The sequence below is a fragment of the Odocoileus virginianus genome, chromosome 9 (assembly GCF_023699985.2).
Source record: "Odocoileus virginianus isolate 20LAN1187 ecotype Illinois chromosome 9, Ovbor_1.2, whole genome shotgun sequence".
Lineage (NCBI taxonomy): Eukaryota > Metazoa > Chordata > Mammalia > Artiodactyla > Cervidae > Odocoileus > Odocoileus virginianus.
The window spans coordinates 72,174,611-72,200,013 of NC_069682.1; the positions used below are offsets into that span (position 1 = coordinate 72,174,611).

Here is a 25,403-nt window from a genome sequence, read left to right on the forward strand (position 1 = left end):
CCAGCAGGCCAAAACCTCAAGCGAATTTGGGAATGTCATTCAGGTTTTACAAGGCTACCTTTTACTTTCCTAAGGCTGTACTATTCAGACACTGCCCCTCCTTTCAGAAGCTGAGATTCACTGCAAGCAAAGACCTAACATTTCTGAACTCAATTCTAAGGAGGCACTCAAAAGAGCTAATTTTGCCCTTAACAACTGCGGACAATGACAACCCTTTTTTTCCTTTTTAAGTATAAAGGGAACTTGTGAGCGCACTCTATTTGTAAAGTTAGGTTATGTTAATCCCATCAGATGGACAAATAATTCATCCAAAAAGCACTAGGACCCACCACAGTGCAGTGATTCTTTAACACTCGTGTGCATCTGAAGAGTAACCCAGGAAGCCTGGTAAGACACACGTGCCAGGGGTTCCGCCTGAGAAGAACAGCATGAGGGGAGGCCTGAGCCTGTGTTTTTAATAAGCTCCCAAAGTCACTCTGACGCACTTCAATGTTTGAGGTTCATCACTTTGGAGCTTCTATTTTTCTGATTTTCTTGATCACGGAATCACTTTATTTCACTTACAAATAATTCACGTGAGAAATGGTGATTTGAGTATGTCCAGGTCATTTAAATTTGGTGCCTCAAGGGATGAGGCTAACTTGCCTTTAGAGCTGATTTTTCTTGTAGGTCTTAACTTCAGGATTCCCTCAGTGCACAGCTTCCACTAAAGGGCGAAAAATTAAAGAATCCTTCACCCCCCTTGAAATATTAGGGGTCTCCTGTATTTATGTTGCAGTTCATAAAGTTACTCATTTAAGCACCAACAGCATGAACTCAAAACCCTGGCTGGCACGAGAAGTCACACCGCGGAAGCAGCCTGCAACGCTGTGATCCCTCCGTCATCTGCGTGACCCTTTCAGGGAAGACATGGAAGGGGGACAGCACTGTAAGACAGAAGAGAGTCATTCACGGTCCGTCTCGCCGTTCTCCGGGGCTGTCCCCCGGCGCTGCTGCCACGCTGTGCCTTCTGGGTGGAGGGCGGTGGTGAGGTGAGACCTCGGTTCAGACAGAATTAAAAGGACACCAGACCTCTGGCTTTTTAAACAGTCTAATAATCATCGAGGAGGGAATAAATTTTTCTCTTTGAACAACTTGTAGGCAAAAAAAAAAATGCAGCTACAGACTGAACACACAGCCAAATTACCTAAAAGGTACTAAAGTTCAAGTGAGAAAGTACATACTTCCAAAAATACAAAAACAGTTAATAAAGGGAATCCCAAAGTTAAGATCTGCAAAAAAAATCCTGTAGAAGAAACAGAACAGTTACCAAAAAATTGGCTAATTGCCTTCTAAAAGTAAAGAAATATTTCAAATATAATTATGCTTTAGAATAATATTAAAACTACCTTCATGAGAGTGGGAAATTTGTTTTTCTTAAATGTATAATTGCTTAATTGTAAAAGCTACCATTTCTCAAGCATTTACTATGTGCCATACACTGTACTCCACACTTTGATATATATTCTCACAAAACACCTATTTGGTAGGTATTACTATCTCCATTTTACAGATGGGGAAACGGAGTTTCAAAAAAAGTAGTAACCTGCACAAGGTCACCAAGTTAGCAAAAAGTTAAGATTCAAACCCAGATCTGTCTGACTCCAAAGACAACTAACCAAATCGCGCTACCCTATGGGGACTGTTCATGATTGTGGTCAATGCTACTTTTTAGTCCAAGAAAAAAGAGAAACTTGGTATCATTCAAGGTTTGAGGTTTGCACCTCAGGAAAACTGAGGCACAAAGAGACAAACAACTCATCCTTATAACACTGTATTATCTTACTTCAAGGCTAGAATCAGAAATAATTCTTTATAAGAAATAATTCCTTATCTCTCATACTGTAGCTGCAAAAGATAAAGCCAGATACACAAACATTTAGGGTCCAAGAGGTACCTTAGCACAGATATCAAGCAAACTTAAAAGACTGAACTCCTGAATAACAGATAGTAAAAATTCAAATTACAGTCGGTCTTTCATCGGCTAAGATGAGAGTGACAAGGGTACCTGAAATCAGAGATAATTCCATGTACTCACGGGGAGATTAATTTCTACCTCGCACATTTAAACCCTGTATCTGATTCTGAACAAGAGGCAACACTGATTTCCCATTCACCTCCTCTCCCTGACCAGACCTATGGTACCTATGCACGTGCAAACAAACAGGAAAGAGCCAGACAGAGGCTGCAACCAGGAGGCCCAGACCCTGGGAAACTCATAGGACACCATTCGCAGGTGCTTGGGACTTGCCTTGACTCAGAATCCTAAACAACCACACACTAACTGAAGTTTTAAAAGCCAAATATCCCCCAGAGGAGCACCTCTTTCGTTTGACCCACTCTGCAAGGATGGAAAAAAGAAGTGACTCGCCCAAAATCTGTACTTCTGCATCTCTTTAAAACCACCTCAGCAGTTTCAAATATGGGTTCTGAATCACTGCACCACTTGCAACTGTACGAAAAGAAAGAAAACATTCCTAGTGGGTTATAAATGCACAAGCAGTATGGACAATATTTACCTTACAGTGAGCTGGACCTTGCTCACGCAAAAGCTTATACTCAGGCTGAATCTTGTTGAAACGGGCTAACTCATTCACAAGACACATTGGGGTTTTCTCTTTAGGGTGTGCCATGTTAGAAGGAACTGAAAAATAATGTAAGAGCATTGAAGTCAACTAGCAGTGGTTGAGACTGCGGCTCTCCAGGGATATGAAGACAGGGAAAGCAAACACAAAGTCTAATGATTCAGAGCAACAGCGATGCAAAACTGCAAACCACACTGAGGGCAAATATCTGAAGACACAGCTGGGATCTTTTCTGAACCAGCTGAAGTCAGGTAACCTAGGAGGGGGGTGTGTCTTCAAAAGAAGGAACAGAAGTCAGAGGAATAACTAAGTCATGGCAAGCACGCAAGGTTTGAAACCAGATGAAGGACTGCGATCATAACCAAGGGAGGACCAGGAGGCCTTCTGAGCAGACACGCACGCACTGGTTACCGCAGCAGCTGTCCGCTGGGCCCAGCTCGTTCCCTCACAAAATGCAGCACGCCAATACCATTCCTCAAGCAAGACTGTCTCTTTCTCCAAACAGCTAATGCTTCTCATTCCTGGGGCATCTTCTCGTCTTATCTCCAGAGGCTGCATCCTCAGACTTTACCTGTCTTTAATAATTATGTAAGTAAAATAAAATGGTCTTGGAGGGCGGGAGTTTTATAAAGTCAACAAAATGTGGATATAAGAACACATTAGAAGAAAAAGCAATTAAATCCCAGAGGACTGAACTAGTCCATGCCATTTCCTATTAAGATGGTATTCAAATGGCAAATATGGGGAACACTGAACCTCTAGTGGACTATGACAAGTCCAGAACGCCATCTGGTGAGCTGGTCCAAGGAAGTCTAGAGGTAGCAGCATGAAAGAGTCTGTGCAGCTGAGAGTGGGACAAGCTAAAACTCTAAGAAGAGAGATACAAAGTAAAGGAAACGAGAGAATGGAAGAGGAAATGCAAGGGAAATGTCAGGCACCAAGGGCTACAAAGAGTTTATTACAAGGTGACTCTAGTATAGAGACACCTATGCTGATACCCCCTTTAATTGGCTTTGCAACTTGGGAGGAGGAGAGGGGACATTTGGGGAGCAGAATATTGTTTTTAAGGGTTATTATTTCCCCATGGGTTGCAAGTATTTTCCGATCCATGGATATTTTTATTCATTTTTGTTTTCCTAATATTCAAATTTGAGGGCTTCCTTTTTAAACATCTCTGCTGCTTTGTTCAATTTCTCATTGGCCCTCACTGTGATTTCTCAGCTACCTCTGGATGGCAACTTAAACTTACTTAAGTCAAAATAAAAATTAGCAAATGTCAACACATTCTTTTGTGTCCCCAAATCTGGCTGTCCCCTTGCTTGGGATAAATCTTACAGACCTCCAAAAAGGGCACTTACACCTACAAATCAGTTCTGGGAAATCATTTTAACAGCAGAATTTTCCCATATAACAATGAATATCCAAAGTGATATTTATTGCTCAATTTTTTTCTGCCAGCTACCAGTTTATAACAGAGTAGGCTTTATAGTTTGATTTCCAATTTTCTTCCCTACACTTTGAAATGGTCTGTAAAAGGCCTCCATCAAGCCAGTATATCATCAAGTGTGTTTTATATCTGGTATTAAGAAGTGTGGGTGGTATACTTTCTCCTGCTTCTTAAAGGTAAATGTACAAGAGCTCCCTGTATCTGCAATCTACTTATCAGGTCAGAAAACAGGCTAAGAAAACATTTGAAACAGAAGACACTTGGATCATACGCTTACCTGCAGCTGCACTGGTGGATGTAACAGATGCAGAGGGTAAAGCAGAGTTTTGAATAGGTCTACCTGCATTTTCAGAGGGCAGAGAGCTAGCAGTAGAAGGAATACTCATCAAAGGCTGTGAGAGAAGAGACTGGTTCTTGTTCAGTATTTGGCTCCCTGAGAGAGCAGCAGATGGGTTCTGAACTTGCACTTGAACTTGAGACATGGTCACTTTCAACAAAAGTGAACAACTGCAGGTAAACAGCTTTCAGTGCAGGTTAATTCAGTGCTATGAAGTCTAAAGTTCTACCTGAAAGTTGTAAGGGAAAGAAAATAAAAAGATAAATTATGGAAGAGATATGTAATTGCCAATATTCAGTCAAAAACTGGTGTCACCTACTCAAGTATGAAAACAGCCCGTTTAGTCTGTAACTGTGATGCACAGTAAGACTCACTAGCTTTGTGAATTTCTCTTTTCCACGGTGTTTCAAAATGACTTACAATGCCCACATACCCTGCATGTCCATTTTACAAAGAGAATCAGCAGGGTATAACAATGCTTATTGTTGAATATTAAGAATTATAAACTGTAGCCTACATTAAAAAATCAAATTAAAAACATGAAGAGGTTTTCCACTGAATATGGGATATGGTAAAGGTTTCTGGGCTCAAAATGATAAGAAACTGGAAGTAAACTGGGTTTGTAACACCATTATTGGTGAATGTAAACACTGCTTCCATTTTCAGGCCATGTACTCAGATTGACACCTTTGGAGCTCTCCTTTAAGTTGACTGAAGAAAGAGAAGAATTCCTCACTTTTGCCATTTCTTTTTCCTTATGATGATAAAAGACCTCTTTGTTCTCCCGTGAGGTTTGTTTGAGATAGTCTCATTTATTTACAGGTTCCAAACAAGAATTGTTGCACCCACAACCATGCTCATGGATCCTCAAAATAGCAAAGAACATTCTATAGTATGTTTATTATTAAAAGCAAAAGTGAAGAAGATGCAGAAGAGAGGAACAGATTTCAAGCTGACGATTTTACTAGGGTGGATTGTGGGGGGAGCAGAGAAGATTGTTTACTGTATCTTGTAAGTTCCAAAGGTATTAATTCTAAATACATTTAAATTTCTTCACACGTCAAAAATAAGGACAGTTCTGCTCATTTTCACGGCCATCGTTCAAAAAGCTGAAAATGTTTAAGCAAATCAAAAGTACTCAAAAATAACCATTAAGCAACAAAGAACAGAAAAAGCCAAGCAAGGCAAAAACCAGCAAACAAATGAGAGGTTCTACTATAAAGTAATTTTTGTTACTTTAGTTTTTTTCTTAAGTCTCAAAATGATTTTTAATTAAAGCCAAACCTCTACAAACAGATGAATGACCAAAGCAGATAAGTTCCTTGAAGTCTTGGAACACTCTCCCTTGTGGAAAGCAAAGTGAAAAAGTGAAGTCGCTCAGTCGTGTCCGACTCTTTATGACCCCATGGACTGTAGCCTGCCAGGCTCCTGTGCATGGGATTTTCCAGGCCAGAATACTGGAACAGGTTGCCTTTTCCTTCTCCAGGAGATCTTCCTGACCCAGGGATCAAATCCTGGTCTCCCGCACTGCAGGCAGACTCTTTACCATCTAAGCCACCAAGGAAGCCCTTTGCAGAGAGCAAGAAGGACTACAAAACTCAAAACAAGGCAAAAATCAGAAACAAAAGCACCTTGGCTAAATTATGACTGGTTAATAACAGGTATAAATACTACCTTACATGACAAAATTCTCCAACATTACAGCTTTTCTCTGTTTACTTTTGAAATTAGAACAAAATAACAGAGGAGATGCACTGAAGATCTGGGTAGTGGTCTTAGTAGACAAGCTGCCAGGGTCAAGCAACAAGTCCAGAGCCTTTAAGAAGGCAGCTACGACCTTCTCTCATTTTCAATCAGTTGCCAAAATATAAATATTTCTCTCTCAATCTTCCCTTCCTGCTCTTACTCATTCTCTCCCTCTCTCTCAGCTCTGACCTGAGGGCATTTTTCCACCCTCCCCTGCAAAAAAAAAAAAAACCACTGAGAACTGTACTCACAATTTCACAACACCAACCACACATCACAGGTCCAAACATAAGCCAAAAGCACAGTGTTTGCTCCAGAGTCTACCTGCATCCCAGAAGAAGCAACCCAACTCTGCCCTGGGCTCTTGAGAGCCTGAGACTGAATGAACTAAATTTAGAAAGGGTGGGGCCCAAAGGGATCTTTTTTGGCTAGCATTCTCTACAGCAGGCCCACTGCCAGCATTTCCAGTGACAGACATAAATTCAAAGGTTTGCTAGAAGTTGAGAAATAGAACAAACAGGATATTAATTAAGACTGCCCCAAAAATGCTAACCTCTGGTACACCTGGAAGTTATATCTTTCAAACAACTGGTTGAAATAAGTAGTTCAAAATTGCAGACAGAAAATATTTTAAACCCCAATAAGGCTCTATATTTCATAATTTTTTAGTTTGCAATATAACCAATAAAAATTCAGCACAGTACTCATTTTAAGTCATTTACTAATTTAACTTTTCTATGTGTCTTTAAGCCTGAAAAGAGAATCTAAAGAAGCAGTTCTAAAGAGGCAATTCTGCTCCCTAAGGACACCTGACAATATCTGGAGATGTCATCTGGCCGTCACATCTGGGAAATGGGAGAACCTACTGGTATCCAGTGGGCAGAGGAGCAAGGGTGCTATTTCTAGCACATATATATGCATTCACAGAATAAAATCTTACTAATGTATGAAGGAGCTTATATTCTCAGAGATGAAAAGAAAATCCCCTTTTCATCTCAAAAGGCTCTGAAATATTGATGCTAATATTTTACCCAAACACATGCTCCTCCCATAATAGAAGTCAGGCAGCTACAAATAAAGCTTTTCATTACTGCCCTCTATATAGTTCACAGAAGCATTCAGGGGAATCACAGAATTTCAGATATATTATTTCTACATAAATTAACAACCTTTTGCTCAACACTACATGATCCTGAGATTAAATCCTTAAATGAAAACTTACACTTTCCTTTACACTTGTCTTTAAGCATTGTTTTCCATCAGATAAATTTGGGACTTAAAAGATATTTAAATGCTTTATTAGAGTCTTCTTACAAAAGAACAGTATTTCACACACAGGAAAATGAGGTTGAAAAGTTTAAAACACAAAGACTGCAGTTTCCCCTGAGGCTGGAAACACTTGACTGTGAAGCCTGGGCTATGCGGTTCCCTGCCTCCTGCCTCCAGCAAAGATGAGAACCGGGCATCTCCTGGTTTTTTCCCCTAATTGAGGAGCTTGAGATACCAACTGAAGAAACCATTTTCATCCTATTCTCAAATCCTAAATTTATGGACTGCAAATAGAGGACTACAAAACTATGAGTGGTGAGATGACAAGAGTTTTGGGTACCTCTTTTAAAAAGATTCCTAATTCCAAGTCCCCCCAGATCCTTACTTGGGCCTGGCGACATAAAAATCTCATAAAAAACAGGCTCACCTGGCAATTTCCACTTTACAAGTGTCAAGTACTTTTTAATGGGTTGCAGTAAGGGGAATATGGGCACATGAACTATATAAAAGCATCTTGAAAAACTGTACATGATGTGCTAAAAAGTGATCAAGCACAAAATGCACATTCCTAACTCAGCAATGAATCTACCAAAACTGGCCCATACTGAGTGCACAGCCTGAGTGACTTAACACACAAAAAGGCAGATCCTTCTAGAAACAGTTTACAGAGCCACCTACAGTACTGCTTAGTACTAGTCCCTTTCAACTAACAGACTGCTAAATTGCTGCAGTATGAAACACCTACTTCAGCAATTATGGGAAAACATCATTTCTATTACTAATATCCATTTTTTAACAGGATTAACACATAACAATAAAGTGTCCATACTTTTGTGCAATCAACACATCATTCCCCTTTGTAATAAGTGATGTTTCCAAACAAGATGTGTTTTTTTAAAAGAAGGAAGGAAAGAAAAAGAAAAAAGTCATCCCAATTCTGGACAAGCTTTTAAGATCCAAAACAATGCACTAAATATTTCCCCTTCTTGCCTTTATTATTAGGTTGGTGCTAAAGTAATTGCGATTTTGCCCTGTTGAACTTTGCTAAATTTGATACTGGAAATATATCCTTAAATGTGGTTATATTGTATTAATATATCACTTTAATGCATATTTCTCACTTTGATTTTTGCTAATGACATTATTTACTATTTATTTTATATTTACTTTAGACTATGGAAATGATGTTACACAAACAGCAAATTCGAGCAAGTTTTTAATTCAAGTTCAAAATGAGTTGTAAAGCAGTGGAGACAACTCACAACATCAACAATGCATTTGGCCCAGGAACTGCTAATGAATGTACAATGCAGTGATGGTTCAAGAAGTTTTGCAAAGGAGACGGAGAGCCTTGAGATGACTGTAGTGGATGGCCATCAGAAGTTGACAATGACCAACTGAGAGCAAAGCAATCATCAAAGCTGATCCTCCTACAACTACACAAGAGGTTGCAAAGAACTCAACATCTACCATCTACAGCCGTTCAGCATTTGAAGCAAATTGGAAGTGTGAAAAAACTCAGTAAGCAGGGTGCCTTGTGAGCTGACCAGAAATTTTAAAAACAAATCATTGTCTGAAGTGTCATCTTCTCTTGCTCAACGCCAACAACAAACCATTTCTTGATCAGATTGTGACCTGCAACGAAAAGTGGATTTTATATGACAACTGGCGACGCCCAGCTCAGTGGCTGGACTGAGAGGAAGCTCCAAAGCCAAAGCTGCAGCGAAGAAGGGTCACGGTCACTGCTGGGTGGTCTGCTGCCTGTTTGATCCACTATAGCTTTCTGAATCCTGGCAAAATCATTACCTCTGAGAAGTATGCTCAGCAAATTGATGAGATGCACCAAAAACTGCAATGCCTGCAGCTGGTATTGGTCAACGAAAAGGGCCCAATTCTTTTCCACAACATCCAATTGCAAGTTGTACAATACTTCAAAAAGTTGAACGAATTGGGCTACAAAGTTTTGCTTCCTCCATCATATTCACCTGACCTCTCACCAAACAACTACCACTTCTTCAAGCATCTCGACAACTTTTGCAGGAAAAAAACACTTCCACAACCAGGAGGAGGCAGAAAATGCTTTCCATGAGTTCATTGAATCCTGAGGCATGGATTTTTATGCTACAGGAATAAACTAACTTATTTCTCACTGACAAAAATATGTTGATTGTAATGGTCCCTACTTTGAGTAATAAATATGTGTTTGAGCCTAGTTATAATGATTTAAAATTCATGATCCAAAACCACAATTACTTCTGTGCCAACCTAATACATCCTACATAGTACGGGTACACAGATACGAAGGGTCTGTGCTTCAGCATGACAGAACATTAGCAATACCAACAGCAATTTTAGGCTGCATTTATTCACTATTCAACAAACTCTATTAAGCCTCTACTACATGTGAACTCTTCTATGGCAGACTGTACATTCGCAAGTGCTAGAAACTACCTGTTAAACTTTTCCTCAAAGACACAAGAAGAGCCCTTTAAGCAACCAACTGTACATCTATTAATCTGTTCTTCACAGCTTCTGAGAGGCTTCACTCTCAGAGAAACTTTGTCAACAACAACAAAAAGCTAAGGAACAAACCACTTTTCCTATAAAAGTCTTGAAATATACCTAAAATACCCACATCATTCCCTTACATCCAACAGGTTACTTCCAAGATCCTTCTCCCAGACATCTTTCTAGCTGCAATGAGGTTATACAATTTTCTGCAAGTGCACTCACTTCCCCAACCACCACCTCACCCTACCTTCGCCACCCCCTACCAGCATCCTCCGGCCCCTACCCCCTGAAAACAGCAGTCCACTGACTCCAAAGGTTCTCCAAACACCTGTAGGCAGAGCACCAGAAGCAGAGAAACACAGCAGTCATTGTCATCCTACATAATCATTTCCAAAAGACAACGTCAAGCAAATCATGTTCAACAGCAGGTCCATATATCAAGTCACACAATAATAAAAGGTTCTTCAAAGGAAATATGACTGAACTACTTAAGAGGAAAAAAAAAAAAGAGGCCGCAATGTACTCGGCGCCCAGGAAAGACACAGGACAAACAGCCATGCTGAGAGGCACAATCACTTGCAAGACAATAAAGTGAGCCAAAAATAACGCCTGGAAACCCAGACTGGTCAAGACCTTTGCACCCAATACAAGTGCCTGGCTGCAGCCCCCTCACACAGTTGGCCCAATGCCATGTGGGCAATGGACAACTTTCTTTCCACACAAATGTAACCACTGGGTAGTCCATTTAAAGAAATACTTCCTAAAAGAGAATTCATTATTAACTGTTCATCACAGAAAAGCTATCACACCATACCATATGCTAAAGTGGGGGAAAAAAAGATTTCCTTCTGCAGCCTAGCAAGTTGCAAATCTTTCTTCTCAAGGCTTGAAACCTTATAAAGACCGCCCCCCCCATCTCCCTTCTTCTAGAAGTTAACTCTTAAAAATAACGCAAACACATTATTTTTGGAAATATGGAAGTGGGTTTGAGAGGTTAGTATGTTTTTTTGGCTATGCAGCGCAACTGGTGGAATCTTATATAATTCACCAACCAGCAACTGAACCGGACCCTCAGTAGTGAAAGCAAGGAATTCTAACCCCTGGACCACCAGGGCATTCCCAAAAAGGAAATGTTTTTCAATCAAAATGAATATCCATCTGTGATTCGCTGGAGATTTTTAAAAGTAGTACTGTGTACCATATCTTGAATAAGAAGGGGCTTGGTTCAACTCCATTAATTGGCTTTTCCTTTCAGAGAAGAGAAATTTTAGTCTATAGTTTTAGTCTGTGCCTACCTAGAAACACAACAGCATTTACCATCATCTTCAGGCAAAACGGACCAGTGCCAAGACTTAAGTTTCTAAGAAATCAGTCTTGCTGCTAAGTGTGTATGCTCAATTGTGTCCAACCCTTCATAACTTCACAGACGGTAGCCCACCAGACTTCTCTGACCATGTAATTTCCCAGGCAAGAATACTGAAGTGGGTTGCCATTTCCTTCTTCAGGGGACCTCCCCAACCCCGGGAACGAACCCATGTCTCCTGCATTGGTAGGCAGATTCTTTACCATGAGCCACCTGGAGGCCTTGTGCTGCTAAGTAGCAACCAACAATGTTAAATCAGATCAAACTTCTGAGTTGTAGCTTTCAGTTCCACTCCCAACTCAGACAGCAATTATTATGTCCAACTCCTGGCAATCCATTGCTTGCTTGCCTCAGTTTGCCCAAAGCACCAGGTACAGGGTCTTTGACAAAGCCTCAGTTGTAGTGATCTGAAAGCTACAGCCCTGAAGGAATCCTGAGGCACCATAGCAGTTACTCAGTTCTTTGAAAAGAAAAGCATTTTACAAATTCAGGGTGATGAGTGCATATATATCCATTTCTCTGGGCTTTGTATAACTCCTCTTAGTTTCTTTTGCATCAATGTCCTCATTCCCAAGGAAAGCAAGGGTTCACGTGTCTACGGATCCCCAGGTCAGAGAGAGGGTGTGATGCTGGGCTTTGAGCTCTTAGAGGGAGAGTGCTACAGAGCACAAAGCAGTGTGTCTGCAGTGTCCTGATCAAGGACTGTAAAATCCTGAACACACTTACTGTGAACATTTTTTGGTTGAGACGATCAAAAGCAGCCAGTGGGAAATGGAACTTGTTTTCATTCACAACAGAAAACGATGTTGAATTATTCCCACCAGCTTAAAAACAAAGTTTAGCAAAAATAAAAGGCAAATCTCTAAATCAAAGGCAAACTAAATAAAGTTTCTATGACCAAGATGCTATGTTTAATGCCACTTCAGTGGTCAATTTTCATGTCTCTACATTTAAAATACATGGTAGGGCTGGCTAGAAGGTTTCACATTATTTCAACAATTTTCCCTGTATTTACTTTCGAATAAAATCCCAAGTAAAAAGAACTCAAACTGCATAAAGTTTCTTCTGTTTCTCTAATATTATAGCCAGAAGTAAAAGCCATTTGCCACACAAATCACTGAATTCAAAAACATTACAGATTATGAACAAGCCTGAAATTATAGAGCCAAATAATGCATACCTTAAAAACAAGTGCTTCAGCAACAATGTCGTTTTGGTTCAGTTCTGAGAGGTTAAGTGGTTAGGAAACTCCTGGAAAATAAGAAAGCATGGTACTTTACTTAATTTTACTGAAAACAAAGATATATATTGCTAAAGTTTGGGGGAGACTAAAAATTTACAAGAAGGGAAGTTTCTGAATGCATGAAGTCAAGGCCTGCAGCAGCACACTGTAGCGTCTACTAGAAGACACAACTGCCTGGGAACAAAGCACTTTGCAGACACAAACCTAAGAGACAAGAGAAATTTCCTTTTTAAGTCTTAATTACTTCCTGCTAAGAGAACTATGAATACCTCGGAAATTAATTTTTTAAAAGGAACTCAAGGGAACTCCCTGGCGGTCCAGCAGTTGGGGCTCCACTGTTTTCAGTGCCTAGGGCTCGGGCTCAATCGATTGTTCACTGGGGATCTAAGATCCTGCAAGCTGCATGGCGTGGCCCAAAAGGAAAAAAAGGGCCTGAACATAAAATACTTTCCAACCACACAAGTCTGATTTTTAAATTTGCAGCCCCCCCAGGAGGAGCTAAGATGGCGGAGGAATAGGACGGGGAGACCGCTTTCTCCCCTACAAATTCATCGAAAGAACATCTGAACACTGAGCAAACTCCATAAATTTGCAGCCCCCCTCTTTTAACTACTGGTTAAATATTTTAGGGCATAAATGTCCTTACCATACGCTTGATGATTCAAATGCAATTACATGGGAAAATTTACAAAAAGGCACTCTGTACACAAGTATTCTTATATTAAACTGCAAAATATGAAAAAACACATTACCTCTAGTAAATCTAAAATCATAATCATTCTTTAGAACTGAATTTCAGGTTAACATACACGTTTAACTCTCAAACTCCCAAGTCTCATTTACCTAGCGGCTCCTCCTCTTTAAATGGTCAACAGTCAGTAACAAACAGAATTCCTTACCTTGAGATGCTTTTTGCATTCTTACAACATAAAATAATTTTAATGTTGCTTATTTCAATTTCACACTGCTACTGTGATTAATAAGCAATAAAAAGTAGCTTTGCTGTCCAACTAATTTCAGAAATAAAATCATGAGTTCTAATTGTTCTACAGTATTTTAACAACCCAAGTTCTTTCTGTAAATAGGATACTACACTAACAATCTTCCAATCTAGAACCCTACTGTTCCGCAGTCTTGCCCATTCAAAGACTAGCATGAACGGAAGCTGAAAAGGCCTGTGCACAGCCCAAACAGATTCTGAGACCACCTAATGGAGCCTGTGACTTTGATCAGTGGGCGCTTTCCTCAATTCAAGCCCATCTAAATCTATGCTGAATGCTTTTGGTAGCTTTGGTTTTCCAGCCCAAACCTGAAGTTAAAAAACTAAAATAAGGGATTTTCCTGGTGGTCCAGTGGCTGGAACTCCATGCTCCCAATGCAGGAGCCCTGGGTTTGATCTCTGGTTGGGGAACTAGATCTCATGCTTCCACCAAGAATTCACACATTTCAATGAAAGGTCCCGCATGCTGCAACTAAGACATAGCACAGCCAAATAAATTAATTAATATTTTTTAAAAATTTAAATAAAGCAGCTGCTATTAATAGATTCAGAAAACAGTGAGAAACAACTGCCAGCAACTTAACAGCAAGGAAAACGGGGGTGGGGGGGCAGTCTACAACCACTTGGATTTCAAACGTTTCACCACACATAAGTGATAGCTGAGATTCACATACACATTCACATTTTCATGAGCAAACTTTTTCTTTAAATCCCCAACCATTTCCAAAGCCATCATGGTTATTATCAGTGTGTGTTTATAGCAGTCACTCCAAGAAGCAGCAGAGAAGACTATAGGTTAAGCCCAATTCCATTTCTTTCCCACTCAAGAAACACACTAGAATGCAAGAGAGTGAATTAAACTCACTGCTGTATCCAGTCAACAACTCACTCCTGAAAACCTACTACATTGCAGGCACTATTCTGGGCACTAGGGAGAGAGGAGTACACAATAAGATGCAGTTCCTGTCCTCACGGGCTTCACATGCATATAGGAACAACCCTGAACCCAACACAAATTTAAATAAATCATTTACAGGAGCATTTTAATTGGTAGCAACATCATTTGTAATACACATTACCTCATCACTAAAGAAGACACAACAAAACATAAAAGGCACCTTGGCTGCAAGACACTGATGTAGGATAAGGGCAAGCTAGCTATCACACAGCTGTTTGGGTGAGGTACAGAAAACTTTTTTTTTTTTTAACAGCTTGATTACAGCTCAGAATTTTATTTGGTAAACAAAGGATAGTGCACCCTCAAGGCGCTGAGGGCAGGCCGACCCAGAAGGAGTGGCCAAGAAAGCTCTGGACTGGGGATCTGAGTCTGGGTCTCAACTTCAGTGCTCAGCTGAATCACCCTGAGCAACTTACTCTGTAGGCTCAACCTTTTAATATGTTAAACAGGGTTACTGCCACCAATTTCATATGATTAATAAACCTTAATCATATTATTCCTGGGTGGATTAACTGGTAATGTAGGTGAAATGCTTGTAAATGATGACATGTCACACCAAAGTCAGCTGTTAAACATCACTTTCTTAGGGTACACAGTAACCAACATTATAATACTAATAAATTATGTTTAAGATACAGTATTTGAGAAAGAAAAAAATATATAGGGCTTTCCTGGGGGTCCAGGGGTTAAGAGCCCACACTTCCACAGCAGGGGGTGTGGATCTGATCCCTGCTTGGGGAACTAAGCTCTCACATGCCTTGTAACAGGGCAAAAAAAGATTGTACAAACTTAAAAACAACCTCATCCCCTCCAAAAAATTTTTTTACTTTATTCTTTTTTGATGTTTAATCAATTCTGAGTTAACAGGGAAAAATAGTTCCCTGAAGCAGTCATCCTCTGTTTCAGACTCTAAAGATTCATTCTACTACAAACCAAAAGGTAACTTATTTACCTGACCATATTTGACTGTCATCTAGGTAAAGTGTCATGGAGCTTCAATGAGCAGGTTAAACTGTGCAACAAAGAACATAAGCCTCCAAGAATAATCAGGCTTATTATTACTTATAAATTCTCCTCTAACAGAGGCAAGGACCGCCTCGCATTTTGTACCAAATCACAATGGCAATGGCAGACAGGGGCCCTATTTCTATCAGGATGGAATCTGCAAGGGTAGAAAATTCATGCCTCAGCTAATTTTAATCTATAGAAAGCATGGACTTCAAAAAAGAAAAACTGTGCGAGAATTAGACAAGATCTAGGTAGATCCCAAAGCTCCTGCCTGAGAGGAGCTAATACAGTAACCACTTAAGAAGCATTATCTGCTCACTCCCTTCCCAGAAAAGACCTATTTCCAACACCTTTTCCTGATTAATGAGACACACTTAGAACACCTTGGCTGAGATTAAACACAGAATGGAAACTCAAACACCATCTCGCTGAAAGCCCAAAACCAAAGGCACACTCAGTTTCACTGATCTAGCCTTTTAAGACTAGCCGTAAGAGATGACGACTGCAGAGCTGGAGAACCAAAGAGGCTTCTCATTCAGGGGATCACGGATTCAAAGAAAGTAAAAAAGAAACTGTTTAAGAGGCAGTCCAATACCAAATAGAAAGTTACATTAAATATTCTGAGTACCGTCAGCCAGGAAATGAATGTTAGAAACGGCTGGGAACCAAAGAGGGCAACAGCCCTATAAAGTTAGAGGCTTAGTTAACTCACTTCCAATAAAGCAAAATAACATGACTCTAAAGAAACTAGTTTTCTTAGCAACAATCTTGTCTATAGTTAATCAATCATTTATAATAAACTTCATGAAGGGGGAATTATAGCAATATTTAGGGAAAGGCTAATGAAACCGCCTCCTCCCCATTTACTTCTAAGCCCTACCCTCAACCTTTGAATCAGCCTAACAGTTTAAGTTGACTGGAGCAATCTATCACAAGAAATAAAAGGAAACTGTAAATCCAAGCTACTTCAAGGAAATGACACAGCATTCATTTAAAAGACTGAGTATTACTAAGCCAGACTTTTTCCCAAATTGGTCTAAACCCTCAGTGAACAAAATTCATCCTAACTGCCGTGGGTGGGAGAACTGGGAAGAAAGCACTGTTGACACACAGAATCAATTATCCTAAACAAAAATCACCTGAGAATATTAGAAACGGTGTTGCTCAGTAGAAAGAGCTCGGGACCCGCTCCAGTAACTGGGCCTCCTGGACAGACCTCAGCACCTCAGTTATTACAACCCTTTACTGCGAAGACAGCTCAGAAGGATCAGAAATACAACATAAAGTGTCCACTTCAACCTCTAGCACAAAGGAAGAGCTCAATGAACAGCAGCTTTTATATTATTAAAAACATTCAATCTGACCTTTCAGATTCCTTTGCTGCATCAAGTAACTCTCACCCTGTAATCCTAACCTGGCACATGGTAAGAGCTCAATAAATAGTAGCAAATATTATTATCCAGCAAATTCACTGATCCTGTCCTCAGTCATAAAACATCTATAAATATAAGCTTACAGTTACATACCACTTGTAAAAAAAACAAAAAATTTTTAATGGAAGTAGAGAACATGCTGATTAAAATTAACCCACACTCACTGGGTAACCAACTGTACCGATACCTCAGGTAGACAGACAATCTGATGAGCAAATATTTTCATTTTGGGAAAAGACCCCAGGGCACTTAAATAGGTTTTCTTAGACTTTGCAGTTCAGTAGACATTTCAAAAGGCTTCTGGGATAATTATGACCTCTATTATATGATAAAACAATTTTCTGTTTTGCTTTCATTACCGTTAAAAACTCACAAAGTCATCACACTTTTCCAAATTAGATTCCAGTTTAAACAGAAGCAGATGGGCTACAGATTTAATATTTAGAAGACCAATTTTTAATTGAAAGCAAATACATTCTTGGATAGATTTTCCTACTTTTGTTTTCAGTAAATATACTTTGAGGGAGTCCCCTGAATATACTCCTTTAACAACTGAACATGTTTTATTTCAGAAAATATAATTAAGTCCGAAGAGAGTTTGCTTCTACCTCCATTTATCTGGTGACACAAATCACTTTACATCAGCCTTATTCACTTCTATGGAAATGTACATATTTAAAATAAATAAGCTATTGGCAGTAATTTCCTCATTCTACCATTTTATTAAAATAAATAATTCTCTTTGATAGTTCAGAGCATTTTTTAGTTCAGAGCATGAAGCTGTCAGCAAAATATATCCAAGCCATCCATCTGGCAGCATTTGTTAAGACCGACATAGCTGCATATTTATAATCTTATTATCTCCTTACGTGAGAAGAAAGGATCTGATCAACATTACTCAAACTTTATAATACTTGATACATGGATAAGCACATCTTCGTGCAAAAAGTTCTTAAAACAATTCCCTTTAGGAAGCAAAGTTCTGGGACTTCCCTGGTGGTCCAGAGGTTAAGATTCTAGATTTCTACTGCAGAGGGCACGGGTTCAATCCCTGGTCTGGGAAGTTCCACATGATGCACAGTGCAGTCAAAAAAATAAAGCAAAGAGTTCTGTAACTAAAATAAAATTTGGAAACAAAGGTCAACAAAGCTCGTGGCTTTCAGGATCAAGGAATACCTTGTAGAATTCTCTCAATTTAAGATTAACTCTGGTAGATAATCATGCTGTGTGCAGATATTATAATTTACTTGGAAATGTACTGAAAATAAAGCAGATTGATGAACTGAAAGAGATGGACAGACAGAAATGGCACGTGATAAAGCAAATACAGTAAAATAATGGCAGAAAGTAGGTGGTAAATATAGAGGTGTACACTGAAATTCTTCAAACTCTGTTATATGTGTGAAAAAATTCATAACAAAATGTTAAGGGAAAATAACCATAGCAACTAAAATGTCTTCTCATGGTTAAATGTATAAATTATATTTTTTGGAACAGCATAAATAAAACCTGGTCAAAACCAAGCATTTAAGGAAAAGCCCATGCAGAAAATTACACCAGAAGCATTTTAACTACAAAGGTCTCTGTCACAAGAAGTTAATCTGAAACAATCTGTTATAGATCTAATGTGAAACAAAAATATGCTATAAAATTCTCTAAACTTTAAGTGAATCTGCACCAGTACAACTTAACAACAGTAGCTTGTGAACTTCTGATTGAAAACATAATTTTACACAATTCAATGAACACACATATATAACACATATACATATATAAGTGAAACAAAAGCTCTCTAAATAATTTTGGAGGCCCCAAATCTTACTCTGAGAGAAATAAAGCAACTCCAAAAGCTCTCATTTGAGGGAGAGAAATTAGCATTTCCCCAAATAGAGCAATTTTTTGTTACTAAGTAGGACATCGAATATGATCCAGTTTGGAGATTCATAAACTAGGCTTCTAGTATTGCTATATGACATCCTACAGAAAGATACCTTTTTCATGAAAGTTTCATCTTTCTGCTGGTGAATTCCACTCTTTCTCACTCCATCCAGTCAAAGCACATCAGAGAAAATTGCAGCACAAGCTGAGACCCACTCTATGCCTCCACCCATCGTCAAGTCTTATTGGGGAGAAACTCTGGATAAAGCAGCACGCTACAGCCCAAGTTTAATAATTACATCCAGAATGTTAATGGCTTAGACTTCAGAATGGGGGGGGGGGGGGAGTTCCATGAGTCATGCTCATTTCTAAACTTCAGATAATCTGTATATAAACAGGCTCTCTGGCCGAATCTTAAAAGCGAGCACTTTAGTCTGAACAAACAGTAACAATTCCAAATATTGAAAAGTTTTATTTAACACCTACTGGGAAGCACTACACATTTTTTAAAAATAAGCTATATTTTGTGTCCTTTCTTAGATATCAAAATGGTTGGGCTTCCCCCCCTCCCTAATTTTAAGAGGCAGACATATTCCTGCTCATCTCCCAGGTTGTAGTAACTAACAGGTAAATTAACTGATTAAGCTCAAAAGTAAATTTGAACAATTGAAATAATGATGTGACAGGTCTACAAGTTGAAAACTGTTCATAACCAGAAATTTCAAAAGTAACAGTAACACACACAATATTCCTGTCAACCTCCATTCTAAGAGAGATCTCTTTTCAGATGAGAAAGAAAAACATGAATATTCATGCTGTGAATTCATTCTTATTTACAAAATTGGTTTGTAAATACAGCAGATTGTGGGGAGTGGCCATCTTTAAAAAATAATTCACAACAGTTTTGAAATAAAATATCCTTTGCTTAATTCTTAACCTAAGGTGACAGCAGTATGTTTACACAACTACTGTAAAGAAACTTTGGAGGTTTCATAATGAATTATTAACTGTACTTTAACTTTGACACAAAGCTTTTCTCCATTAAAAGTGGTTTAACAGGCAGGCCTCCACCAAAACCAGATTAGGGATATCAGTATTCCTGATTGCTTTTCAATTCCAGTCACTAACAGCCCAAGAACTGCTGCTATTGCACACGAAGGAGCAGGGCACATTTCGATGCGTCTGAGGGTGGTTACTTCCCCCCCCCCCCCGCCCCGATATACAGTAATCATGTATAAACAGCGATAAGAACCCCAACAAACAGAATGAGAACTATGATTCCACTAAAAGTAAACCTTGTGACAGATTAAGAGCCTGGGGCAATCTGGTAAAATTGTATGATATTTGGGATTTATTTCAAAATAGCCCAGTTTGGGGGAGGGGGTGCTACATGAAACAAGACTGACCTTGGCTATGAGTTAATAATTATCAAATGTGAATGATCAATTCAGGAGGTTCTCTATACTATTCAACTTTTATATGTTTTCCATAATAAAATTTTTTAATTAGATTATCAACTGCAGGGTTAAAAAGTCATTTCCCTAACACTACAATTTTGAATATGCCAGAAGACATGGTTTGTATTGCCTGTATAGCTGTTTTTAGAGAGTCATCCAAACAAAGACTCCATACTATCTCTTGGATGTAAGACTGTGTCAGAAAATTCTATGAAAACGTCAAAATCCAGGAGGCCACTTTGCATCTGGTGTGTTACTGAGAGATGGGTGTAAATCAAGAGAGTTTGAGTTCAGAAGGAAATGTACCACCTAGAACAATCCTATGATATAGGAGGGTCAGTCAGCAGAGCAAACACACCTTTCTCACTCTTCCGCAAGGTAGAACCCCCATAAACTAAGTTTCGTTAATGAAGGGGACAACTGTACAACTGAAAACAGAATTAAAGCAACTCAGTATCTTCAAATCAAGCTGCTGTTTTAAAAATCCCACTTGTTGGAAGGAAGGCTAAGGAGGGAAGGGATATATGCCCACATACAGCTGATTCACAAGCTTGGACAGCAGAAACTAACACAACCGCTGGAAGCAATAATGCTCCAACTGAATCACCACCACCAAAAGAAGTAAAAATTAAAAACTAAAAATCCCACCCGTGACCAGGATGACTGAAGCTCCCTCCACCATCCCATTGTATTTTTAGCTTTGACTTCAACAAGCTGCAGTGCAATCTACCTTTGGTAAGCCCACTGGAAAGTCCAAAATCAACCAAAAATCTGGTCTCTTTCCAGCACCCTCTAAACGATGAAAGCGACAAGCAGAAGGGCAAGAGTGACCTTAAAAACGTCCCCAGAGCCAGAGAACACAGGCAGAACAGACCGAAGCACACATCTTCGCCCGAACAGAAGAAACCTTCCTCACACGCAACTCTGCAACACCGAGGAGGGGCAAGGGCTTAAAAGCAAAGCCGGCCCGCGGGGACAGAGGGGACTTAAAAGCAAAGCTGCCGTGAGAGGAAAAAAAAAAAAAAAAAAAGTCAAAAGTTAGCGATGCAGCGGCGAGAAAAGACATTTTTCCAGCTCCGGGCACGGACACCCTCCCTCCAGAGCCTGGCAAACACAGCAAGTGCTCCAGAATGGTTTGCTAAACTCAAGGAAACTTTCCCAGAAATGGAATGACAAGAAGAAGCCGGACGATGGGTAGGGGGAAAAGAAAGAAAAAACAAAACAAAACAAGGACTGGTTGCTCAAAGACTTGAGGGAACTGGTGAAAATCTGCAGTGGACTCAGCAGAGGAGATGGAAATAACACTTATCTTTCAAAGACTGCCGGCTCACAGTGTCCCCACGAAACGGACGCCCCTTTTAGATGCTGACCACCCCAAAACAGTGCCCATGGGGCTGGCGGTGGGCACGAAGCTGAAACGTTTCCCCCTCTAAGAAAACCCAAAACGGGTAGGTAGGTCAACTCTGGTCCAATCTCTCTACCCATTAAGTTAGACCCTAATATCACGCTAATAAACTATGCAGGCGGTGTATTGGGACACGCTGTGGGTCTGGCACCCTGATAAGAGCTTCCCACGCCCCGTTTCACTGAACTCTACCAGGCTTCGGAGACAGGGACGGCATTCACCCCCCTTTTTTTTTTTTTACTAACCAAAACACAAAAGACTTCCAGCGACTTGCCGAAGGGAGGGGGACAGGGCTCGGATTTGCCCCCCAATCCCCGCGTCGGACACCTGGGCCACGCTCGTATCAAGCTCCACATCCGGTTGAGGTGATCTGGGTGCCCCGGATCCCCCAGGGACTGGAAGCGGGGGGACCACCCCCCCCCACCCTTCCCGCCCCGGCCCCGAGAATAACTTCGGCAACGCCGCGCGAGGAAAAGGAACGAGGCAAGGCGGCGTGGCACCTGTTTTCTGGGCCCCCCAGCGCCGGACGGAGGGGCTGGGGGTGTCCCGGGGTCCAGGCCGCGCGGGGCGCCCCGGGGCTGGGGGGCGCGGAAGAGCCCGCCTCCTCCGGGAAGGCCCAGCGGGCGGGAGAGAGAGGCCAGGGCGGGGGGTGGCGGGGAGCAAGGCCGAGCGCGCGCGGGCCCGCCGCGGCCTAAGCCCCAGGCGCGCGACCCACCGGCCCCCGCGGCCCCGTCAGGCCCGGCCGTCTCACCTGGCTGCTGCCCCGGGCTCGTCCCCCGGCCGGCGGTCCTGGGCGGCGGCGAAGAGGGGAAGGAGGAAAAAGGAAGGAGGAAGGGGCAAAACGAAGGGACGGCGGGTGGGGAGAGGCGGAGTGGCAGCGAAGGAGGCGGGCGCCGCCGGGCCGGGGGTTCTGAAGGAGGCGGGGAGCCGAGCCAGACGCGGCCGCCGCCGGCGCAAACGCTGAAGAGCCGCCCCGGCGCCCGCAGCCCCGCAGGAAGTGACGGGGGAGGGGCCTGCGCCAGCCCTCCCGGCCCCCGCCCGTCTCCGTGCCCAGCCCCACCCCCACCCGCGGCCCAGACTACAGGTCCCGGCGGGCGCTACGGCGGCCGCCGTCACGTGAGGCACGACGGGAGCCGGGCTGGCTGGAGCCGGGCCGACCCCGCCTGGGCCTCCTCGGCCGGCCCTAGGCGCCCGAGGCCTGCTGGGAGTTGTAGTCCTCTGGGGGGCGGGGGAAGGTGTGGGTTGCCCGCTGGAGCGGAGCGGAGGCTAGGCCTTCCTTCTTTCTTCCTTCCGCTTCGTTCTTCCCTTTTCCCGTTTCCGTGTTCGTCTCCTCCGAAGTGCGTTACTCCCTTCTCGCCTGTCAATTCCTCTTTTCATAAATGTTTATGAAACGCCGACTGCGTGCAGAGCACTGCTCCGAGGGCTGAAAATATAGTGGTGATCAGACAAAAACCCCTCCCCTCATGGAACTCACGTTCTAGGGAGGATAAAACACAATAAAAGCACCAACTTTTATAGTGAGTTAAAAGGCAAAAAATAAATAAATAAAAGGCAAGAAGGGCCGGGTTTTTAGTTCTTTCGCCGAGTTCTAAATGAACTAAGTAGTGTTTTGCAGCCCTCATATGAGATTGAGATTTGCGCATGGAGAACGTTGGATCAGACGCAGTCAAGAACTGCACACGTCGTGGGAGGTCGAGGGAACAGTAAGCGAAGGGACTGCTGATGTCCAGGCACGTTCTCTCTTGCTTACTCTAGGACTGCGTCCTTACTATTTAAAAATAGTTTCTCTATCTTTCTGTCAGTATCTCTCAATCTAACTATTGCTCAATCTCTCTTGCCAGGGCAATATAGTTTAATTTGCATGAGTTCATGATATCAAGTGGCTGATGGGGCTGCTCCAAACAGTGCTTTGGGACCTTGTCCCAGACATAGATAGAGGACTCCCTTTTCTGGATCGGGCAAGCCTCCTGACTTTGCACCTTATAAAATACAAGGAAGGACCTACGTATAGAATTCCATGTATAGCACATGGAATTCTACTCAATGTTATTTGCCAGCCTGGATGGAGACAGGGTTTGGGGAAGAATTGATACATATATATATGGCTGAGTCCCTTCCCTGTTCACCTGAAACTACCACAACATTGTTAAATCAGCTATGCCCCAATACAAAATAAAAAGTTTAAAGTTAGGGGAAAAAAGAAAATAATTCAAAAACAGTTGCAATAACAGCTTGTTGATGAGGAAGTAATATTGAGTTAAAAATTTTATTGTTTTTCCCCATTGATCTAAAAAAGTGACTTTTATCTCTCTTATTTTCCTTACTTATAAACTGTATATAAAATAATAAATTAGCTAAATAAAAAGGCACTTTTATGCATCTTAAAAAAAAAGGAACCTGAATTTTAGGACACCAAAAACAGTCAAAGGAACTTCACTGTCCGTTTAGTACCCATGTAAGACAGTACTAAGCAACATTCAGATATTATCCAGCCCTCTGCTAAAGGTGAATTTTTTTTTCTACTTTCTAATTTTCAAGCAAGCTGGATCCTATCGTTCACTTGGGTAAAAGAGCACAGAAAGGTTTCCTTAAACCCAATGCTGAGGTCTCTGCACAATCAGACAATCTCTTCAAAGGTTTAAAAGTAGAAGGTAGCGTTCTGACCCACTGTACTATCACCCCTTGTGACCCAGGTGATTGGCCCATGACTCTCAGTCTCAGCTTTCTTCCTTCCTATGTATTGAGGGGGATATTCCTCTTCCCCATCCCCCATCCCCAATGCAGCCCTTGGATGTTATCCTGTGCCTTGAGCCTCAATACAGCTGGGCCTCTGTTTTCCTCTTGGTTAAATAGGAACAAGTTCCCATTTGACCTGGGGCTCATGAGAATTAGTAGTTTGAAGACACCCTTTCTCAGCTTCCCCATCTAAAGACTCATAGGACTCACCTTAGTCTTATAAAGAGTTAAGTATGCTGCTCTGATCAGCGAAGGTGACTAACGGCTCTTTGTCTCTTTTTGGCTATGCTGTGTGACTTTCAAGATCTTAGTTCCCTAGCCAGGGATTGAACCCGGTTCACTGCAGTGAACGGACAGAGTTCTAACCACTGGACGGCCAGGAATTCCATCCTCCTTGATTCCTTGAAAAGATATCAAGCCTTTTCATTTATCTATTTTCTAACCGATACATGAAATAATAGGCATGATCTTTAGATAAAAATCAACTTCTCAAAGGACCATGAGCTCTGCAAGTTCCCATTCCTTATTACAAATACATATAATGTAAATTCTGGGAAGGAATACACAGGATTTAATGTAATTTAAGGTCACAATTCCTTACTTCCATCTTCTTCCTAAAGAAAAATAAGTAATTCCTAAAAATAATTTTTTTCTTTTTAATAATTAGGCAAGATTCAAGTCTTCTGGCCCTTGGAAGAGAATTTGACTGACAGTCTCTAGGTACAAATAGAGAAAAACAAACACAAGTGACCCACTCCTGAACCCTACCCAGCCAGCCTACAGCTAACCTGTGCCTCAGTTAAATACAGTTCCTTGGTTATGCAAAGTGAGAGTTCAAAGTTGTTCTAAAAAAATAAGGAGTATCAAATCTTCAGGTGATTGTTGTTTATCTTTTCTCTCCTTTTCTTTCTTCTGGTTTTTAGTTTTAATTTGTTGCTGTCATTGTGAAGTCAGTCAGTCCTGTCTGACTCTTTGCAACTGCCTGGAC

General features: G+C 41.2%; 1 protein-coding gene across 8 annotated transcripts in view; it reads right to left on the reverse strand.

The window, feature by feature from the left end:
- Window positions 1-22,688, reverse strand: part of STAU1 (staufen double-stranded RNA binding protein 1) — a 55,211-nt gene extending 32,523 nt beyond the window's left edge. For 2 of the 8 annotated variants that reach the window (XM_020906212.2, XM_020906210.2), the window contains exons 1-4: window positions 22,431-22,518; window positions 12,478-12,548; window positions 4,349-4,637; window positions 2,559-2,683 (exon numbers count right to left, since the gene is read on the reverse strand). In XM_020906212.2, the coding sequence (XP_020761871.1) occupies window positions 2,559-2,683; window positions 4,349-4,553 (330 nt within the window). In that variant the 5' untranslated portion in view covers window positions 4,554-4,637; window positions 12,478-12,548; window positions 22,431-22,518. Of the gene's footprint in view, window positions 1-2,558; window positions 2,684-4,348; window positions 4,638-12,477; window positions 12,549-22,430 lie in introns of those variants that run through there. The other 6 variants (XM_020906215.2, XM_020906214.2, XM_020906216.2 and 3 more) reach the window with 5 other exon arrangements.
- Between the last annotated feature and the right edge of the window lie 2,715 nt (window positions 22,689-25,403).